At 38.7% G+C, this 20,031-nt stretch overlaps 1 protein-coding gene across 1 annotated transcript in view; it reads left to right on the forward strand.

Moving 5' to 3' along the window:
- The window catches only part of EMB2458 (FtsH extracellular protease family), a 117,669-nt gene that overhangs the window by 68,341 nt on the left and 29,297 nt on the right, over nucleotides 1-20,031 (forward strand). Inside the window, exon 13 of the mRNA XM_089982799.1 lies at nucleotides 299-418. Coding sequence (XP_089838925.1) covers nucleotides 299-418 — 120 coding nt within the window. The remainder of the gene's footprint in view (nucleotides 1-298; nucleotides 419-20,031) is intronic.

Consider the following 20,031-nt stretch of genomic DNA (forward strand, 5'->3'; position numbering starts at 1 on the left):
ATTTGATAACTATAAAATTCTGGTGCTACATGCTAGCATGGTTGGATGAATAGTTTGTTTAGCTTTTTTTTTTCCCTGTTGTATAGTTAATCATAAATGTGAAAAATCTCCTATATCCTGGTCTTGGTGTTAAGTTATCATTTTTGCATGTTTCACTTGTCTTTGTTACAATCATTTTGCATCAAAATAGGGCATTGTGAACTCTTTGTTCTCTTTATTTTGCATTTTTTAGACTGAAGGTTATCGTGTAAATTTTTTTTCTTTTGTCTTTTTAACATTGTTTTTTGAAATGCACAAGTGGAATAGGGAGACAAAATTCCCCCATGCTGTGTGGGCTGCTGGTCGTGGTCTTATTGGTCTTCTTCTTCCAAACTTTGATGAGGTGGATCATGTGTGGCTTGAGCCAGCTTCATGGGAGGTTTGTTATCCTCGGTTTTCATCTAAATATCTTTCCTTTCCTTCTGCCCCTTGTTCGGCATTGATGGTGGAAGTGTGATGCTTAAAGAAATCTGAGATACAGATGCAAAATTATGACTTTGCCTTGTCTCTCATTGATGAATTTAGTAGAGAAATAACTGCTATGACTGTTGATGATGTTACCTATAGCAATTGTCCCATGTTCTTATAATTAATTTAAGTTGACTATACCTATGTTATTTTTTCTCTGTAGTTTTAATTGTAGAAACAATTTGATGTTTAAGAAAATGTGGGTCTCCAAATATAGCAAATGAAATTGATGACATAATGATCTAACAAGTAATCAAGTAACAGAAGCGCAGCCAATGAGAACATACTGCAGATGTCTTTCTCTGTACAGTAAAAGGAATGGTTCCCATAGATGGATGAAGAAGGCAGCTACCTTTGTGCTGGCGATATCCATGGATCAAAGTGGACTTGCGCTACTCTAACAATTCTAGAAAATATTGGTCAGAATGGTCCAGTTTGGGCTATGGAATATTTTTCAATAGTACTTAGTTTATGAACAGTGAAGGTTATGAGCTGTTCTCATGGTCAAGGTACTATTCTGGGTGGTCGTTGTGCTCCTCTTTGCTATCTGACCATATGCATGAGTATGCAGTGGCCAGCTTTTGGTCAGAGATTCAGAGTACCTGCCAACATATTTGAAGTTATTTTATGCTGTTCTGTAGACTCAGCAGCTAAAAACTGTAGAGATATTGGTAATGCTACAATTCTGCTGGTCAGACAAATTTACTTACTCCCAGTTATTATATGCTGTATTCTAGGTCCAGCAACTGGAAACTGTGAGAGAGGACTACAGTACTGCTGTGAGAAGTCTCTACGAATGCCAATATGGCACGGTTATTACAATATGGATCTCTGGTGGAAATCCTATATTTTTTTATAAGATTTAGTATCACTAGGTTTTCTCTTGGGAGGTGGTTCTTTTTTGAGAAAAAAACTTAGGGAGTTAAAATCAAGAAGAGCCATAGAATTATATGAGAAAAACAGGAAACTAACAAGAATATCTATGAAGCTAAGAATAACTAATAACTCAGGTACTCATAAAAACTTGTCTCAGAAAAAAAAGGTTACCATAGTTTTGTAAGGAAATATGCAGAAGCACAAAACACAAGCTACCAAGAGCTCACAAGATCACAATCATACAAGTGCATATGCACAAGTCCACTATGGGACAATACAAAAGCCTAACAAGGCAATAACAACAATATAAAAAATATAACTCTATATTGATCAAAATGCTTAACACAAGCATTACAAATACAAGAGGGGTTCAACCCCTATTTATACACAAAACAGCCACTAAATGGAGAGGCCATTGGGAGCTCCCAGCGACTCTTTGGGAGTATGCCCAAAGAGCCCTTGGTCTTTTGGGAAAAGGACCAAAAAAAGTAAAAAACAAGTAAAAAACTGTCCCTAGAGGACGGATTCTATTACAAGGTAAAAAGACCAAAATACCCCTGACTCAAGAAGTAAATTACATGTTAAAATAATAGTGTGTGTGTGTGTGTGTGTGTGTATATACTAATATTGTGTATATATACTATTTTAACAAGTTTAACAACTAACAACTGACAGGGATGAGCTAAGCAGCAACTAAAAACCAAGTTACCATAAACTTAGCAACTAAAAGATTGTGTTATGGCAAAAAAAGATCATGAAGTAGAAGGCATGCAGTAACATGGTCAAACTTTCAATATTTTATCTTTCTATAAAACTTTCAATATTTTATCTTTCTCCTTCAAAAAAATAAAGTCAATCATCATTTGCAGTTCCTGAATCATGTCCTTTATGTCATCCACCAGTTTCTTCATTTTATTTTTATTGAATTTCCTCCAAAAGCTCATGTGATTATTTTTAATGCATACCAGTCAGACATCATAGTCCGAACATTTTCTTCTTATTGTTAGCTACCTCAAGAAAACCTTCAACTCCTCTAGCAAACTGATGCACTATATGGCTGACTTAATATATTGATTGCCCTTTCACAATAAGTGATGAGATCCCCCAAACATTTCGGTTGAGCCCCTAACTGAAGGGCGAAACACTATACCAAACATCACAATAATGTCACAATCAAATGATTAGTAGCATAACCGATAATCATAAAATATGTGTGTTGAAGGTAGGGTGAGATGCACAGCAACCGAGGTAGAGAGAGAGAGAGAGAGAGAGAGAGAGAGAGAGAGAGAGAGAGAGAGAGAGAGAGAGAGAGAGAGAGAGAGAGAGAGAGAGAGAGAGAGAGAGAGAGAGACGGCTGGAGAATAATAGAACTTAATTTCAATTAGGGCTAATCTCTATATTAAATAGAGATAGTCCAAGGAACAAAATTACACCCAGGTCCCTCATTAAAGAATAAGATTCAAATAACCTCTAGTTTAGAAAAACTTATTTACTAAAAACATCTTAGTCTCAACACTCACCCTCAAGCTGGAGCATAGATATCAATCATGCTCAGCTTGTCACAACACTTTGAGAAATTTGGTCTCGCCAGGGCTTTGGTAAAAACATCAGCTACTTGATCTTCGGAAGATACATGATTGGTGCAGATATACCCAAGCCTGAACCAAGTCGCGAACATAGTGACAGTCAACTTCAATATGTTTAGTCCTTTCATGAAATACTGGATTGTTGGCAATATATGTAGCAGCCCTATTGTCACACATCATCAACATAGGTAGGGATACTTTCTCCTGAAGCTCGGTCAAGACTGATTTTACCCACATAATCTCAGCTGCAGTCTGGGCCATTACTCGGTATTCAGATTCAGCACTCGACCTGGCTACAACGGTTTGTTTCTTACTCCTCCAGGTAACAAGATTTCCTCCCACAAACACACAAAATCCAGATGTTGACTTCCTATCTTCAACAGATCCTGCATAATCTGCGTCAGTATAAGCAACAACGTCCAAAGATGGATTTCGTTTAAACAACATACCTTTACCAGGAGATGCCTTTAAGTACCGAATAACCATCATAGCTGCATCCCAGTGAACTTTTGTAGGTTTGTCCATGAACTGACTGATTTTACTCACAGCTAATGAAATGTCAGGTCTAGTAACAGTCACATATAGTAACTTACCCACCAAGGATCTAAAGCTGGCACTGTCCACATACTCAGACTTCTCATCGAACATGTGAGTTTTGGGATCCATTGGAATATTAGCTGGCTTGGCTCCTAGCATTCCAGTCTCTTTTAATAAGTCCAACACATACTTTCTTGGAGACAACACTAAGTCCTCTTTGTTTCTTGCAACTTCGATACCCAGAAAATATCGTAGGTGACCAAGATCTTTAGTAACAAAGTGTTTCTGAAGATGATCTTTTGTGGCAGAAATATCTTGGGCACTGCTCCCTGTTAATATGATGTCATCCACATATACCACAATAACGACAATTCCAGCACTGGTTTTCTTGATGAACAAGGAGTGATCTGAAGCTGACCTGACAAAGCCAAAACTCAACATTACCTCAAATAATTTGTGAAATCATGCCCTTGGATGTGTGTGTTTTGTGCATAAGCTGGGTCCTGATCGAGATAAACTTGCTGCGCAGTCTATTAAATGTGTTTTCCTTGGGTATCCTAAGAACCAAAAAGGATATCGTTGCTATGACCCTATATCTCATAAAGAGTATGTCAGTGCGGACGTTACCTTCTTTGAGTCTATTCCTTATTTTTCGAGTACTACTCCAAGGTTACAAGAGAGTCAGGGTGATGTTTTTCCTCTGCCAATTCCCCCTTTTCCTTTAGAGTCGTTCACTCCGAAGCCTGTGGCTCCATCCTCTGGGGAGTCTCGATACAGAAACCCTCCTATAGTGTATACTCACAGGTTACCACCTACCTCCATGCCCCCATTATCTCCTTCTTCTGAGGCAAGTATCTCTGAGCATACTGAAGTTTCTGCTATTGATGAGGATCTTCCTATTGCTCTGCGAAAGGGGAAAAGACAATGCACCCTTCATCCCATTTCTCAGTTTGTTTCTGAAGTTAATCTTGGGGCTTCTATGAAGAATTTTATCTCGGCTTTGTCTGCCTCCTCTGTTTCGCTTCATCACAGTCAGGCTCTATTCGACCCCAAATGGATGCAAGCTATGAAGGATGAGATGGATGCCCTATGTTCTAGGGGCACTTGGGATTTGGTGGATCCTCCATCTGATGCAGGTATTGTTGGCTGCAAATGGGTATATACCATTAAATATAACTCGGATGGGTCAATTGAATGGTACAAAGCCCGGTTGGTTGCAAAAGGGTATACTCAGACTTATGGTGTTGACTTTTTTGAAACTTTCTCCCCAGTTGCTCGTCTTGGCACTATTCGTCTTGTTCTTTCTGTTGCTGTGCACCATGGATGACCCTTGTTTCAGTTGGATGTCAAGAATGCCTTTTTATATGGGGATTTGCATGAAACTGTCTACATGCAACAACCCCCAGGCTTCGAGGTTCAGGGGGAGTAGGAAAGAGAGGAGCCTCTAGATGGAGAATTTGAATCGGGATCTGGTCTTCTACAGAACTTGACGACATGCGATTTATAAGAAACCCGACTGTCAAAACTGCATCGCCCCAGTATGTAGCAGGCATATTGGATTGAATCATAAGGCACCGAGCAACATTAAGGATTTGTCTATGTTTCCTCTCAGCCACCCCATTTTTCTGGGAGGTATGGGGACATGTAAATTGAGGTTGAATCCCATTAACAGAGTAGAATTGAAGTAAGTCTTTGGATTTGAACTCAAGAGCATTATCAGTGCGAACAATTTTAACACATATGTCAAATTGAGTTTTTATCTCTGCAATTAAAGATTTTAGAATGATAGGACCTTGAGACTGATCTTTTAACAGGAACACCCACGATAGTCTCGAGAAGTCATCAACAATGACTAGATAATAACGACATTGAGACCTATTCAGAATCTTACTCGGACCCCACACATCTACATGAAGAAGATCAAACAATCCTTGACTTGATGGACTCTGACTGGAGGGAAAAGAACTTCGACAATGTTTTCCCAATTGACATGTTTCACACTGAAAAGAAACTGAGGAAGGAATATGAGGAATGACACGACGAAGTTTTGTCAGTGGAAGGTGACCCAAACGATGATGCCACAATAGAGGACTTGAGGATAATGTAACAGCAGAGTGGGCCGAAACCTCTTGTTGGTGAAGGTAATACAGACCACCTTCCTCATAGCCACCACCAATCCTTCTCCTCGTCAGCAAGTTCTGAAAGGTGCATCCCATAGGCTCAAAAATCACTCTACAATTCAACTCTTTTGTCATTCGACTGACGGATAATAAATTCTGTGGAAACGAAGGAGCATGAAGAACATGCGACAATTGAAGAGTAGGGGTAATAGACATGTTTCCCTGCCTACAATTGGGGAAGAGCTACCATCAGCAAGACGTACCCCTTTTTGACCTGTCACAGGTTTTAAACTCAAAAAGTTGCTCGAGTTTCCGCACAAGTGACCAGAGGCTCCAGAATCAATGACCCACCTACCACCTTGAGCAGATAGGCCATCACCTGCCGAGCACACAACCTCCGCAACCGAAGACTTCGAATTGGATGATCGTAAAGCAAGGAGCTCGTCATATTCAACCCTGCTAAGAGTTACACAATCATTGGAGGGATCTGCATCTGATTTAACCACTTGAGCCATAATATAAACTAATGGGCTTGATTCACAAAATGCAGGAGCAACCACACGCGCATACCCACAATCAACAACAAGCCCGACTATATCAAGTTTTGACTTCACCAATGAAATCTGAGAAACACGGCCTTCGACTGTTCAGATCCAAACTTCAAATATAATTTTAAAGAAACTTGACCAAAACCTTTCACCTCAACCAAGGATGACTATAGGCTGTAAATCAAGATCACCTCAACTATAGATATGATCCAAATGACTCGCTACCACCATAGATATGATCAGAAGATGCAAACGACTACACAACTTTCTGGATGATCTCATAAAACTATTGAGATGCATATACTCCAGCAAATCAATATTTGAGCAAGCATATCAAGTTGGGAACCTAGGTGTTGGTCTGCAGTAGACGACTTCAATTACACCACGTCAGATATGATCTGAATATGATCTGACTTAACATAACCACGTCAGCCCATATGAACAGCAACATACGACAACTCAGAGGCTGCTGATCGCGAGCACCACAACGATATTAACTGCAGTAACTCACGACCACACCACATTACATCTAATTACAACATCTTTAACATACCTGCAACAAAGACCGATCTGGTCCACACCATGCGACAATCTCAGAATCACGACCGACTGCAACCTCGTCAACGCCACAACTTCAACACACAGAAATCAGTCTTGAAGCGATACAAACCCACACGCAATCTATTGTTTGCAAATCTGGTCAACTGCTAGCAACTGCAAATTCAGATCTTCTCCGACGTTCCACAAAATAATCAGATCTGAATTCAGCCAAGGTATAGATCTGTTTCTCTTTCTTGATTAGATCTCAGCAACCACAACGTCTTTGGTACTTCAAGCTGAATACTATCAGATCTGATTCCCTTATTAGGTCTTCACCACGATATACAGATCAACGACTCTCAGATCTGGTCGACACCCACTTCATACCTCATCACAACATCAAGACCTGTAACCATCAGATCTGGTCTACGACCACTGCAAATCTTCATTACGATGTGTAGATCTGATTTCAGATCTGAATCATGACCGAGGTCAGATTGCAGATCTGTTATCAGATCTGTCCCACACTGTTCCAAAAAAAAACTTCAGACGAACTGCAAATCTGATGTCCTTCACGCTATTTCAGCCGCGGCACACGAACTCAGGCACCCAAGCCCGTACGTGGCTCTGATACCATGTTGAAGGTAGGGTGAGATGCGCAGCAACCGAGGTAGAGAGAGAGAGAGAAAGAGAGAGACGGCTGGAGAATAATAGAACTTAATTTCAATTAGGGCTAATCTCTATATTAAATAGAGATAGTCCAAGGAACAAAATTACACCCAGGTCCCTCATTAAAGAATAAGATTCAAATAACCTCTAGTTTAGAAAAACTTATTTACTAAAAACATCTTAGTCTCAACAATGTGCTTAAAATAGATAAGATAGATTGAGGATAAACTTGAGAAGATGTCTTATATGTATTTGGGTCCAAATCGGGTCTGGATCCAGACCCGTGTTCGTGTCTTATTATGTTTTAATTTATACAGGACTGACACACTTCATTAATGGCATGTTTGTAATTTCTTTATGTTGTAAAAGGGTATTTTAGTACCCTAAACTTTTTGTTAGACAAAACATATAATGAGAATAGTGTATGCCGATTCCTGCATTGGGAATCGTGGGTTTCTGCAGCAGCTCCTTCTCTCTCTTTGCATCCTCCATTCTTCTCGTATGCTAGAACTCTGGATGTCACAAATTCTAACATGGTATCAGAGCCACGCTAGAGCTGGATCTGCGATTGCTTCCAAAAGGTATGACCAGAGAGATCTTCTAGTTTCCCAAGTCAAGAATTGATTCTTATTTTCTGTTCATTTCTTTGATACACCCAATCACTTCTCAATCTCATCGTTTCTTTATTGATCAGAGTCTGATCTGTTCGCGTCTTCTATTTCTCCTCAATCTCATTGTTTCTTTCTTGATCAGATCAGATCAGAGGCAGATCTGATTGCGTTTTATATTTCTCTATCTTCATATTACCCACCGTGATCAGATCTGAATCAAACGAGCTGATCAGAGGCAGATCTGATTGCGTTTTCTATTTTCTCTATTTTCATATTACTCACCGCGATCAGATTTGAATCAAACCAGATCTGATCAAAAGAATTATTCAGATCTGATTTCATTCCAGGTCTCATTATCTGGACATTCCTTCCTTTTCAATCTAAAAAAAAAGAGAAAGACCGGTTATTCTGATCAGATCTGGACAATAATCAGATCTGATCAGAACTCAATATCTGATCTGAACCAATATCAACTTCCTTTCCTGTCTCATATCTGTGCTTCCTTGCCTGTCGCCCACTGCCCTTCACGCAACCCCATATAGTTTTTTTTACAAAGGAAACTGAATTTCTGTCTACACTCAGCTGTCTGCATGGCTGCTTGCACTCTGTAAAAGGAAAATATTAAAGTCTGTCCCTGCAAAAAAAAAAAAAAAGAGGGAAGAGGTGACACAATTTTCTTTGAGACTAAAGGTTTCCTTTTGATATATTGATCTCTAAAGTTATCGCCGGGCTGTACGGTCATATTCTTCTTCTTTTTGAAACATGGACTCGTTTCCTTCCCAGTCTGGTGTTTCTTCGAGCTTTCTTAGTCAAGTCGTGTCTTAAAAGTTGAACAATTCTAATTTCTTAACTTGGAAGAGGCAGATCATTCCTTTCATAAGGAGTCAGCATCTTTCTGGACATCTGGATGGATCTATTCCAGTCCCTCTAGAGTTTATATCACGAGAAAAAAAGGACAGTAAAGGAGCATCTACCACAGTGTATGTCAGAAACCCAAAGTATGTAACCCGGATGAAAAGGGATCTGACGTTGGTTGCTTACTGTTAAGATATGATATATATATATATATATACACACATATATATGTATGTGTATATATTCCACTGTAAACCGAAATACCCAGCAGGGGTATTTCGATCCTTTTACCTAATAGGCGTCAGCCCCTAATTGGTACTTTATTTCTGCTTTTTACAGTCTTTTATTTCTGCACTGTATTTCTGCTTTTTACAGTCTTTCTTGACTGACTGTGAAAGGGATAGCTCCATATAGCTGTTGGAGCTGCCCCAACAGTCATATGGAGCTGCACCCTATAGCTCCTCAATGTATTATAAATAGGCCTTATCAGCCCTTGTAAACTCAACTCATTTTTTATGAGTATATATGCAATAACAATTCTTTAGACCCTTGTGTGGGTGGATCAGTGACTCAATCAAGTATTCTATTTGATTGAAAGTGTGTTCTTGCATGTGTATTGGATTCTATCCATTTGATTACATGGTATCAGAGCTTTGGTGTTCCAAAGGGCATTTGTTTCAAAAGAGATCGTGATCAAGAGGAGGATCGTGGACTTGGTGGCACAACGCATCAAAAACTCGATTATTGCATTGGGAAGCAGACCATCTCAAAAATAAAGTCTTGTATTGCTTTCTTTTTCTCTTTCTCCTTTCTCTTTTGTTTTCACTCGTTGTAAATGGAGAATAAGAGGGAAGTGAGTCTCCATTCCAGTACGCCTAAATGACACTAACTATATGGTGTGGGCATCCATAATTAAACATAAAATATAGGAAAAGGAACTTTGGGGGTTGGTTGACGGCACCGAAAAAGAGCCTAAACTCGTTCTTACCAAATTGGAAAATAGAAAAGAAGTTGTGCTTCAAGGAGAGGAAATGGCTAAAGTCGTTTCCGAATATGAGAAAAGATGGAAGGAATGGAGGATGGGTCATTCCAAAATTATTGGATGACTCATCAATAGTGTGAACATTCATAAATGTTCTAGTTTAGCGAAGTTTGATTTCGTTAGTGATGCATGAAAATACATTAAAGACATGTATAGTCTTAAGGATATTGTGCATATATGTAATGTCCAAAATAAAGTAAGAACGATGACTCAAGGAGATATGAGCATAAGGGAGTACTATAATGCACTCTCTCTCCTATGAGATAAATTGGCTCTTCTTGAGTCAAAGTGGCATTGCCCACAAGATGTTGAGCTTTGCGAAAATCAAATCAAAGCGGAGCATTTTTATCAATTCATAAATGGGCTTAGGCCTGAATTTGAAGGAACTAAATCCGCTCTTCTTCATAGAGGATGGGGTTTCTTCCATTGTTGAAACCCTTGAAGAATTAACTATGGAAGAAAATAGATTGAAAAGACCATCCACTTTTAAGGATGAAGAATCCGTGCTTGCTATGTCAAAGCCCGAAAATCATACGAAGAGTTATAAACCACCTCATTTTGTAAGAAATGAGAATGGTAGAAACCCCAACTATGAAAAGAGGGGTGATCATGATTCAGAAAAAGGTGGAAAAATTATTTGCTACTATTGCTATGAATCGGGACACATCAAGCCTTTTTGTCCCAAAAGAAAAAGGACTATAAAGAAGACAAAAGAGTGGTTTCGGTTGAAAGGAGTGAAGTGGACGACTCCAAGTGCATTGTCTCGCTCTCCTTAGCTCAATTGATGGAGGCATTGCAACCTATACTTAAAGCTCAATCTCCTTCATATTCGGGAGCGGTCATATCAACAAGTGACAACCATGGTAAAACCTTTTGGATCCTAGACTCCGGTGCTTCATTTCATATGACTCCTAATGAATCCATATTAACCAAATGCAAGTTTAACTCAAACGATTTTTGTGTTTCAACTGCCGATGGCACATATTTGAAAATCAAAAGTTTTGGTATTTATCAAAAAACACCTATCTTTAACATACCAAATATTAGAGTAGTACCAAAATTAAATTTAAAGCTCTTATCGATTTCTCAAATTGCGGACTATGGTTGCAAAATAGTTTTCTCATCTAATGATTGTCTAATACAGGATCTTCAGTCAGAGAAGCCAATCGGGTAAGGCCATAGAAGAGGAGACCTCTATGTTATGGACAATCTAGAATTGCCAAAACAACATTTTTGTAATTTTGTGGAAAAGAAAGATATAAAAATTGGCACAAAAGACTAGGACATCCTAGTGTGACCAAATTGCAATTGTTTTCATTTTTTTCAAATTGTAAAAGGGAAAATTTTGTATGTGAAGATTGCATTCTTGGAAAAATGAAGTCTTTACCTTTTGGAACAAGACATCTTATAACTAAGAATCTATTTGAATTAGTGCCTTCGGATGTATAAGGATCCGCACCGGTCATATCCAAATGAGGCATTTCTTATTATGTTGTATTTGTGGACAATTATACTAGACACTCTTGGATATTCTTTTTAAAACACAAATCAAAAGTATTTGATTGTTTTAAAAAAATCATAATTATATAAAAAATCAATTCAAAACCAATATTCAAATCTTTAGAACGGACTCCGGGGGAGAATTTGTATCAAAAAAATTTGAAAACTATCTTGGCTTGAATGAGATTATACACAAAAAATCATGTCCATACACCCCTCAAAAAAATGGTCTTGCCGAAAGAAAGCATAGACACATTATTGAAACCATTAGAAGACTTCTAGTATCTAGAAATGTTCCAAAAGAGTTTTGGGCCGAAGCCGCCCTTACGGCAGTCTATTTGATAAATAGAATGCCTTCAAAAAATATTGAAAACATTTCTCTTATTGAAAACTTTGGAAAACGTCTCCCGATTACAAAATGTTGAGGATCTTTGGGTGCAAATGCTTTGTTCTTAGCAACAAAAATGATAAACTCTCCCCTAAAGCCATTCTTTGTATATTTTTGGGCTATGCCGAAAACCAAAAAGGATATAGGTGTTATGACATTGAAAGAAACAAATTATATGTTTCTAGAAATGTTACGTTTCTTAAAAATGAAAATGGGTTTCTCAAAGATAATATCCAAGAAAGTTGTGATTATTCGTTCCTCTTTGACCTAGTCAATGATAATAGTGAAAATATTTATGAGAGCCAAGACATACATGAGGCAAATAGGAATGTGATTAGGAGTTTTGATAGTGTAGACCTATCTTACAATAATTTACAAACCTATGCTCGACATACTGAAGGTCACCCTCCATGTGCACTAGAAAGATACTGCCAAAACCAAGAAGAAGTTCCTTCTATCCTTAGAAAATCCATAAGAATTTAAAAAGCTCCTAGTAGATTTGTATCATATGATTCTTTTGAACCAAGGTATAGATCTTGCTTAATGGTCATTCACTCTTATTTTGAACCTCAATCATATCATGAGGCTAAACATCGTCATGAATGGATTAAGGCCATGAATGACGAGTTGGTAGCATTAGAAAGAGCAAAAACTTGGGAGATTCAAACATTACCTAAATGAAGAAAAACTATAGGATGCAGATGGGTTTACAAGGTAAAAATCAAGTACGATGGAATATTAGAAAGATATAAGGCTAGATTAGTAGCCAAGGGATATAGTCAAGAATATGAGATTGACTATGATGAGACATTTGCCCCTGTTGCTCGCATGACTACGGTTAAAACCCTTATTGCTATAACATCAATTAGAAAATTGTCTATATTTCAAATGGATGTTAAGAATACCTTTTTAAATGGTAATCTAGATGAAGAAGTGTACATGGATCCTTCGCCTGAGTTAACTTTAGCACATGGAAAAACTCTTCGATTAGCCTTGTATGGTATAAAGCAATCTCCAAAAGCTTGGTATGATAGGTTCAGTGATGTGATGAAATAACTCTATTTTAAAACCTGTTTTACTGATACTGCATTGTTTGTTAAGTCTTCTGATGCAGGAATTATGATTCTACTACTGTACGTAGATGATATGATAATCACAGGAGATGATAAGCAGAGAGTTAACCATATCAAAGATGTGCTTAAAGCCAATTTTGATATGACATATCTTGGTTTTTTACGATATTTTCTTGAAATAGAAGTTGCTTACTCACATCGTGGTTATTTTTTGTCACAAACTAAATATGCAGCAGAGATCATTGAAAGATCAGAACTCTCAGATGAAAAATTGGTCGATACTCCAGAAGTCATAAATGCCAAAATGAAGATAGATGATGGAGAGCCCTTGCAAGATCCAACCCCTTACAGACAAGTGATTGGGGCTTTGTCTTATCTTTCTATTACCCGTCTTGATATATCTCATGCTATTCATTCTGTTAGTCAATTTCAGCATGCTCCCACTACAGTGCATATGAGTGTTGTAATGAGAATAGTTAGATATATTAAAAAATTTATTAATCTTGGCTTGTTTTTATCCTCCCCCTTCTCAGTAGAAGTCATTGCCTATTCTGATTCTGATTGGGGAGAAGATGTCAATGATAGACGCTTAACAACTGGTTTATGTGTATTTGTAGGTGGCTCTCTAATTTAATAGTGATGCAAAAAACAACATAAGGTGTCACTTTCTTCCACTGAAGTTGAGTATCGTGTCATGACAACCACTACATCTGAGTTAGTATGGCTGGGACAACTTCTTGAAGACTTGGGGGTTCATACCAAAGAACCTTCAAAATTGTGTTGTGACAACAAGAGCGCTGTGTACATTGCAAGCAATCATACATTTCATGAGAGGCCGAAACACATTGAGATGGATTGCCACTACGTTCTTAAAGAATTCCTGCAGAAGACTATCATTTTGCCTTATGTTCCATCAGAATATCAACTCACGGATTTCTTCACCAAAGCGCTGCCGTCACCCAGATTTCACTTCCTACTTGGCAAACTCTCGGTGGTTGTACCATGAGTTTGAGGGAGGGGGGGTGTTAAGATATGATATATATATATATCTCTGTGTGTGTGTGTGTATATATATATATATATTCCACTGTAAACCGAAATACCCAATAGGGGCATTTCGGTCCTTTTACCTAATAGGCGTCAGCCCCTAATGGGCTGACATTTTTATCTTTTCTGTGTAATTTATTTCTGTACTGTATTTCTGCTTTTAAAGAATTGTTATTGCATATGTACTGTGAAAGGGACAACTCCATATAGCTGTTGGAGCTGCCCCAAGAGTCATATGGAGCTGCACCCTATAGCTCCTCAATGTATTATAAATAGTTCTTATCAGCCCTTGTAAACTCAACTCATTTTTTATGAGTATATATGCAATAACAATTCTTTAGACCTTTGTGTGGGTGGATCAGTAACTCAATCAAGTATTCTATTTGATTGAAAGTGTGTTCTTGCATGTGTATTGGATTCTATCCATTTGATTACACTTATATCACTTCTACATTGTCAAAAGAGGTGCTTGTGGCAATTCCATATGACTGTTCAGCTATGCAGCTGTGAGATAGATTAGTTCAGACATATTCACAAGTTTCTCAGGACAGGGTGGTGTTTCTTAAAAGAGAATTTCAGATGTTGAGAAAGGACTCCATGACTATCATGGAGTACTTGAACAAAATGAAGACCGTTACAGATCAACTAGCAGTTGTGGGTTATGTAGTGAGTGATAAAGACATGATACAACAAATTCTGAGTGGGTTGGGGCTTCACTATCACATGATTGTTACTTCTTTATTGTGTTTACGTGATCTACCCAGATTTGAAGATCTGCGTGCAAAATTATTACAATATGAGATGACCTTGAAAGGGTTCTCTGAAGAATCACATGTGCACGCAAGCACACAAGATGTTCTTGCCACAGCCTACAGGGGTAGCCTATGGACGAGGACGAGGACGAGGAAGTTATGATTTTCGGGGAAGGGGAGGACAAGGAAGAAATGGGCATGGAGGCCGTGGACTATTACCTACGCCCATCATACCTCCCAACTCACAGTGACAAAGGCCAATTCCTACTTGTTTCCTGTGCAATAAAAAGGGGCACATCAAGGCTAACTGCTGGTTCAATCCTCAAAATAAAGGAAAATCAACACAGACAGAAGTGAAGAGAGAAACAAATAGTTCAAACGCCAGTGGAGAAGTAAAGGAGTTGCTGTTGTCAGCTTTGTCAGGATGAAACAAAATGATCAAGGTACTTGGTATGTTGAATCCGAGACATCGACTCATGTTACTGGTGATGCTGGTAAGCTTCTAAAAATCTTGTTTCTTACGTTGGTAGAAATAACATACCCACTGGAGATGGATCTCGTCATTCTATTTCTCATATTAGAAACTCTGTTATTCCTATGTCAAAGTCCTCTCTCAGTCTTTGAAAAGTTCTTTATGCTCCTAATATCAAGAAAAACATTGTTTCTGTTTCTAAGCTTGTTGATGATATTAATGCTTCAGTTAAATTTACTCCCTCTTCTGTTCATGTCAAGGACCTCTGAACGAGGGAGACGTTCGCTGAAGGAAAACGACAGGGCAATATGTATGTTTTCCAAGAAGATCCTTGTACTCGTGTTCGCCCTGTTGATCCCAACTTTAAGCGCTCTTTATCGTCGTCTTCAGTGATTCATAAATGTGTTTTTAGTGTCTCTGAATGTAATAAGCCAAATCTTTGGCATGATCGTTTAGGTAATTGCAGTAGTTATTTCATTGAGAAGCTTGTCTCAGATAATTTCATTCTCAAGTTTAGTTTAGGGCTAAATGTCGACTCTTTGGCTAACTTTAGGAGCTTTAATGATATAGGGGTATCATTGTAACTTGACTTTCCCAAGGTTCTGTGGATAAGAGTTTTGCACTAAGGAGAGTCATATAAACAAAATAAATATGTCCTGAGTTGCTGCGCTGATAATTTGCAGGCTCAAGCATGCAGTTGTCAAACTCTGTTCAGGAGAGTCATAAGAACGTATCCCCATATTCTTGGTTCTATACCGGAACCCGAACCAAGGATTATTTTGGTAGAGAAAGGCGAAATCAAAATTCTCGAAGGAGAAGAGAGGAACAAAGCTCTCGAGGAATACTCCAAGAAACATGAAGAATGGGAAATGAAAAATTTCAAGATTTGTTCTTGGATGTTTTCATCGGTTGAAACAAAGATAAATGCCAACATTATTAAATTCATGAAAACATCAGAAGCTTGGCATTATCTAGAAAAAATGTACACGTCAAGAGACTTGTCACATAAGTATTATCTCCAAAAAAGGGCTTTGACCCTTCAACAAAATGAGATGTCCATAAGGGAATACTTTGCGGAATTGTCGTCCATATGGGATGAACTCGCAATGCTTGAGCCTAAGTGGAGTGGAGAAGCTATTGAGCTTAGATACAAACAATTGGAAGATGACCATTTTTTTAATTTTTTGAATGGCCTTAGACCCGAGTTGCAGCAAATTCGGTCCTCTCTTTAGCAAAAACAATTTAAGTGTTCTTGCTACTTCAAGTAATGAAGAAAATGAAGGCGCTAATGCCGTATCAAGACCGGGGAGCAATTTGTAAACTTATAGGCCTCCTCACTTCAAGAATCAAATTTCAATTGGTCAAGGTGTAAATAAGAACTATAGCAAGCTTATATGTTATTTTTGTAAAGAACCGGAGCACATTAAACCACTATGCCCAAAATGGAAGAAAATACTTTCTATGGCCATGACATCTCAACAAGAGGAACAACCATCATCGTCAAATCAGTCTCTCTCTCTTCATCAAATTGTAAAAGCTCTGTAACCTCTTCTTAAGGGAGGAACTTCCGGAGCTGCTATGTCTACCTCTTCACCTTCCGGTAAGATATCTTGGCTTTTAGATTCTGGCGCATCTTTTCATATGACTCCAAGTGTTTGCTCCCTTTCCGAATTTTCTAAAAATCCTCTTCCATCTTTTGTCTCAACGGCGGTTGAAACACCTTTTGAAATAAAAGGAATAGGAAAATTTGAAAAATAAGATTTTTTTATCCCTAAAATTCGTCTTATACCAAAATTAAATTTAAATTTACTTTAGGTCTCTCAACTCTCGGATCATGGTTGCGATGTAAAATTCACTTCTGATAAATGTTGGATTCAGGATCGCTAGTCCAGGAGATTGATTGGGGAAGGCTCTAGGAGAGGCGAACCCTACTACGTTGACTTTCTTGAAGTTCCCAAGAATCAATTTTGTAATATTGTTCAAAACAAAGATATTCATGTATGGCATAAAAGCTATGTCACATGGGTGCGGGTGCGGGTGCGGGTGCAGGTGCGGGGATTCGACACTTCCAAAAAACCCGGGTGCGGGGGTGCGACAGGGGAAAAAATGTAAAAAATAATATATATATATATATATATCTTGTATAGTGTATATGTATGAATGTATGGTAGCTGTTAAGGTCCATGTGTAATGCCCGTAAAAAAAAACGTGTCAGACTCGTGTCAGACACGTGCCCTACGTGTGTCAGACACGTGTCGGGGTTTGGTCTGATGTGTCGGGCCCGGATCCGGGTCCGAACCGGACCCGAGCCTAACCCGGACCTGGGTTCTCGAAGCCTCGAGAACCTGCGTCTTTTAAAAGACGCAGGTGCCTCGGGCGAGGGGCAAATGTAATACCCATAAAAATTCGATGGGTAGTTTTATCCATATTGGACCCGGGATCCGTTACTCATATCCAAAAAGGGAATATATCTATATATGAGTGTTAAAAAAAATATAATAACAATATTTAATAAATAAATAAATAAAATTATTTTTAAGAGAATAATATTCGTATAAAAATGAATTACTTGGGGTTGGATCCGTGGTTGGACCCAAATGGATCCAACCTGTAGATTCAGAATCCGTTACGGATCCACATTCATTGTGGATCTAGCACTAAAGGGGCTAACCCGGATCCACGCTAAAGGTGGATCCGGCATAGCGGGTCGTGGGGCTCGGACCTAGACCCAACACCTTTTTTTTTCGTTTAAAGGGGACTCGATTTCAGGAATCATGCCTAGGGCACGATTCTCGCAGGAGCTCAAGAAGGGAATTGGAGGAGGTTACAGAGGAGAGAGGAGGGGTTCACCTCTCGCTAAAAGGTGGGGGAAAAACAGATCTCTCCCCTCTCAGCTCTCTTCCTCTCGGATTTCATCTCCCCCACACTCTCTGTCTCCTCTCTCACTTTCTTGCTCTCCCTCTCCTCTGCCCCTCATCACCCTCTCGACCGACATCGCGGCTGTGAAAACAGCAGGCCGAGCATCGACAACAGCCTCCCGATCGCGCCCTTCACGCCGACAGGAGCTCCGTCGTCGGCAAGCCTCCCGACCATCTGCTGCCGCCATCGCTTGCCACCAGAATCGCCGGCGACCTTCTTCTTGCAGCAGCGTCAGCCACCTCCTCCTCCAATCACCAGGAACAAGTAGGTTTTCTGTGCTTTTAGTTGTTAGTATTGATTGTTATCGGTATATGTTGGGTCGGTCGAGAAAGAAAACCAATTTCTTTTGCAAAGCCGGTGGTTCCGGATGGGGGTTTCGTGGCTGCAGAAAACCCTCGTCCGTGAAATTGGCATTTCCTGTAATCACGGCAGCCGAGCGTGAGATCCATGGATGGATTTCTTACCTGGTTGATAATGGGTCGAGCATATGGGGGATGGTCCGAAAAACCCCAAATCAATTGATTTGGGGATATCGGTTGCCAGAGTAGAAAGACTAAATCCAACTAGGGAATATGGGGTTTATCGGTTGATCTTTACATTAAAGAGGGTAGGAAAAGTTGTGTTCTCACCGTATATCCATGTTGTTGCAATTATTTTTCTGTATTTGATTAAGGCATGGGGTTTCTTTTTCAATTCGTATGAGAAGTATTATGTATAAACTAATTTAAGCATGAATATAGATGGGGAGGAAATAGAAATCCGATTTCAAAAGCTATATATATACCTACACTTATTATTCATGAGTATTAATTTCCCTGTCGTGGTAAATCTGAATAGATACTTAGATACATGCCAGGGTTGTCAGTTTACATAAAACCTGATTCTGCATGTTACATTTATGTGCATTGCTCAATATAAATTGTTAGGAGGATTACAGATAGATTCTGATTCTGTGGGATTATAAATGACATATGTTTTCCTTAGTGTAAAGTTGTTTGCATGATTATTGTTTGACAGTTATTTTGTGGATTGTCATCCAATCTGATTACCTATTACTTTGTTCTTTGAACTGTAAACAAATTTGATTTCTATGAGATGTTGTGTTCTGTCATCAAACCAGGGTTTTCATTATTATAATGACTATATGTCAGTGTGCTGACTATATCAAATCTGTTCCTATGCTGGTTTATTAAATGAAATCAAGTCTGATTACATGTGATCATGTATTGTCTTACACAGTTGTATATCATTAAAGTATGAATACTTTAAGAATAATTTCCTGGTAATCACATGAATGATCAAGGTCTGAAACCTTAGGGTGTTCGGTAGACACTGGATTTGGGTTTCCCATGAGTAGTTGATTTTGGAATTGTAATGAAATCATTCGAGGACTGATGCATGTTTAGTTTTCTGTGTATGCATTCCTTATTATTACGTCAGATCAACCTGATGAATAGGCTGCGATGTATCATAAACTGCTCAGCAACATCTACTGTTATTGTTAGCATTGATTGGGCTGCAATATATTATTTACTGATCAACAACAGTTGGTTTAGAGACAGATTAAGCTTTCATTGAATTTATTTGGTGTGTTGTGCATAAAATTGATACGGGTATAAACCAATTATAACACCATTGAGATTATATGGTATGATTTCAAGTGAACCATTTGGGTTTTTACCTAACACATAAGTACCAATGGGGGTACTTGAGTCCGATGATTTGTGGACAATGAAAATTGGGTATGTCAAGAAAACTTAAACTAAAGAGAGGTGTGCTTAACTGCTTTTTGAAGGTATGTTTTGAATTGCTTGTATGCAACATGTTAACTGTGTTTTAGGAATTAGGTTATATTGGTTCCAAACATATGATGGTGTACTTAGTGACACATGGACATGTGCCTTCCCGCGAGGCAGGCACTTGGAAAAACCTTGCCTAATGAGCTATATTGGATTGAATACCCGACGCAGGTACTTGGGTGGTTAACTT

This window comes from Nuphar pumila, chromosome 12, assembly GCF_984573655.1.
Source record: "Nuphar pumila chromosome 12, dmNupPumi1.hap1.1, whole genome shotgun sequence".
NCBI classification, from domain to species: domain Eukaryota; kingdom Viridiplantae; phylum Streptophyta; class Magnoliopsida; order Nymphaeales; family Nymphaeaceae; genus Nuphar; species Nuphar pumila.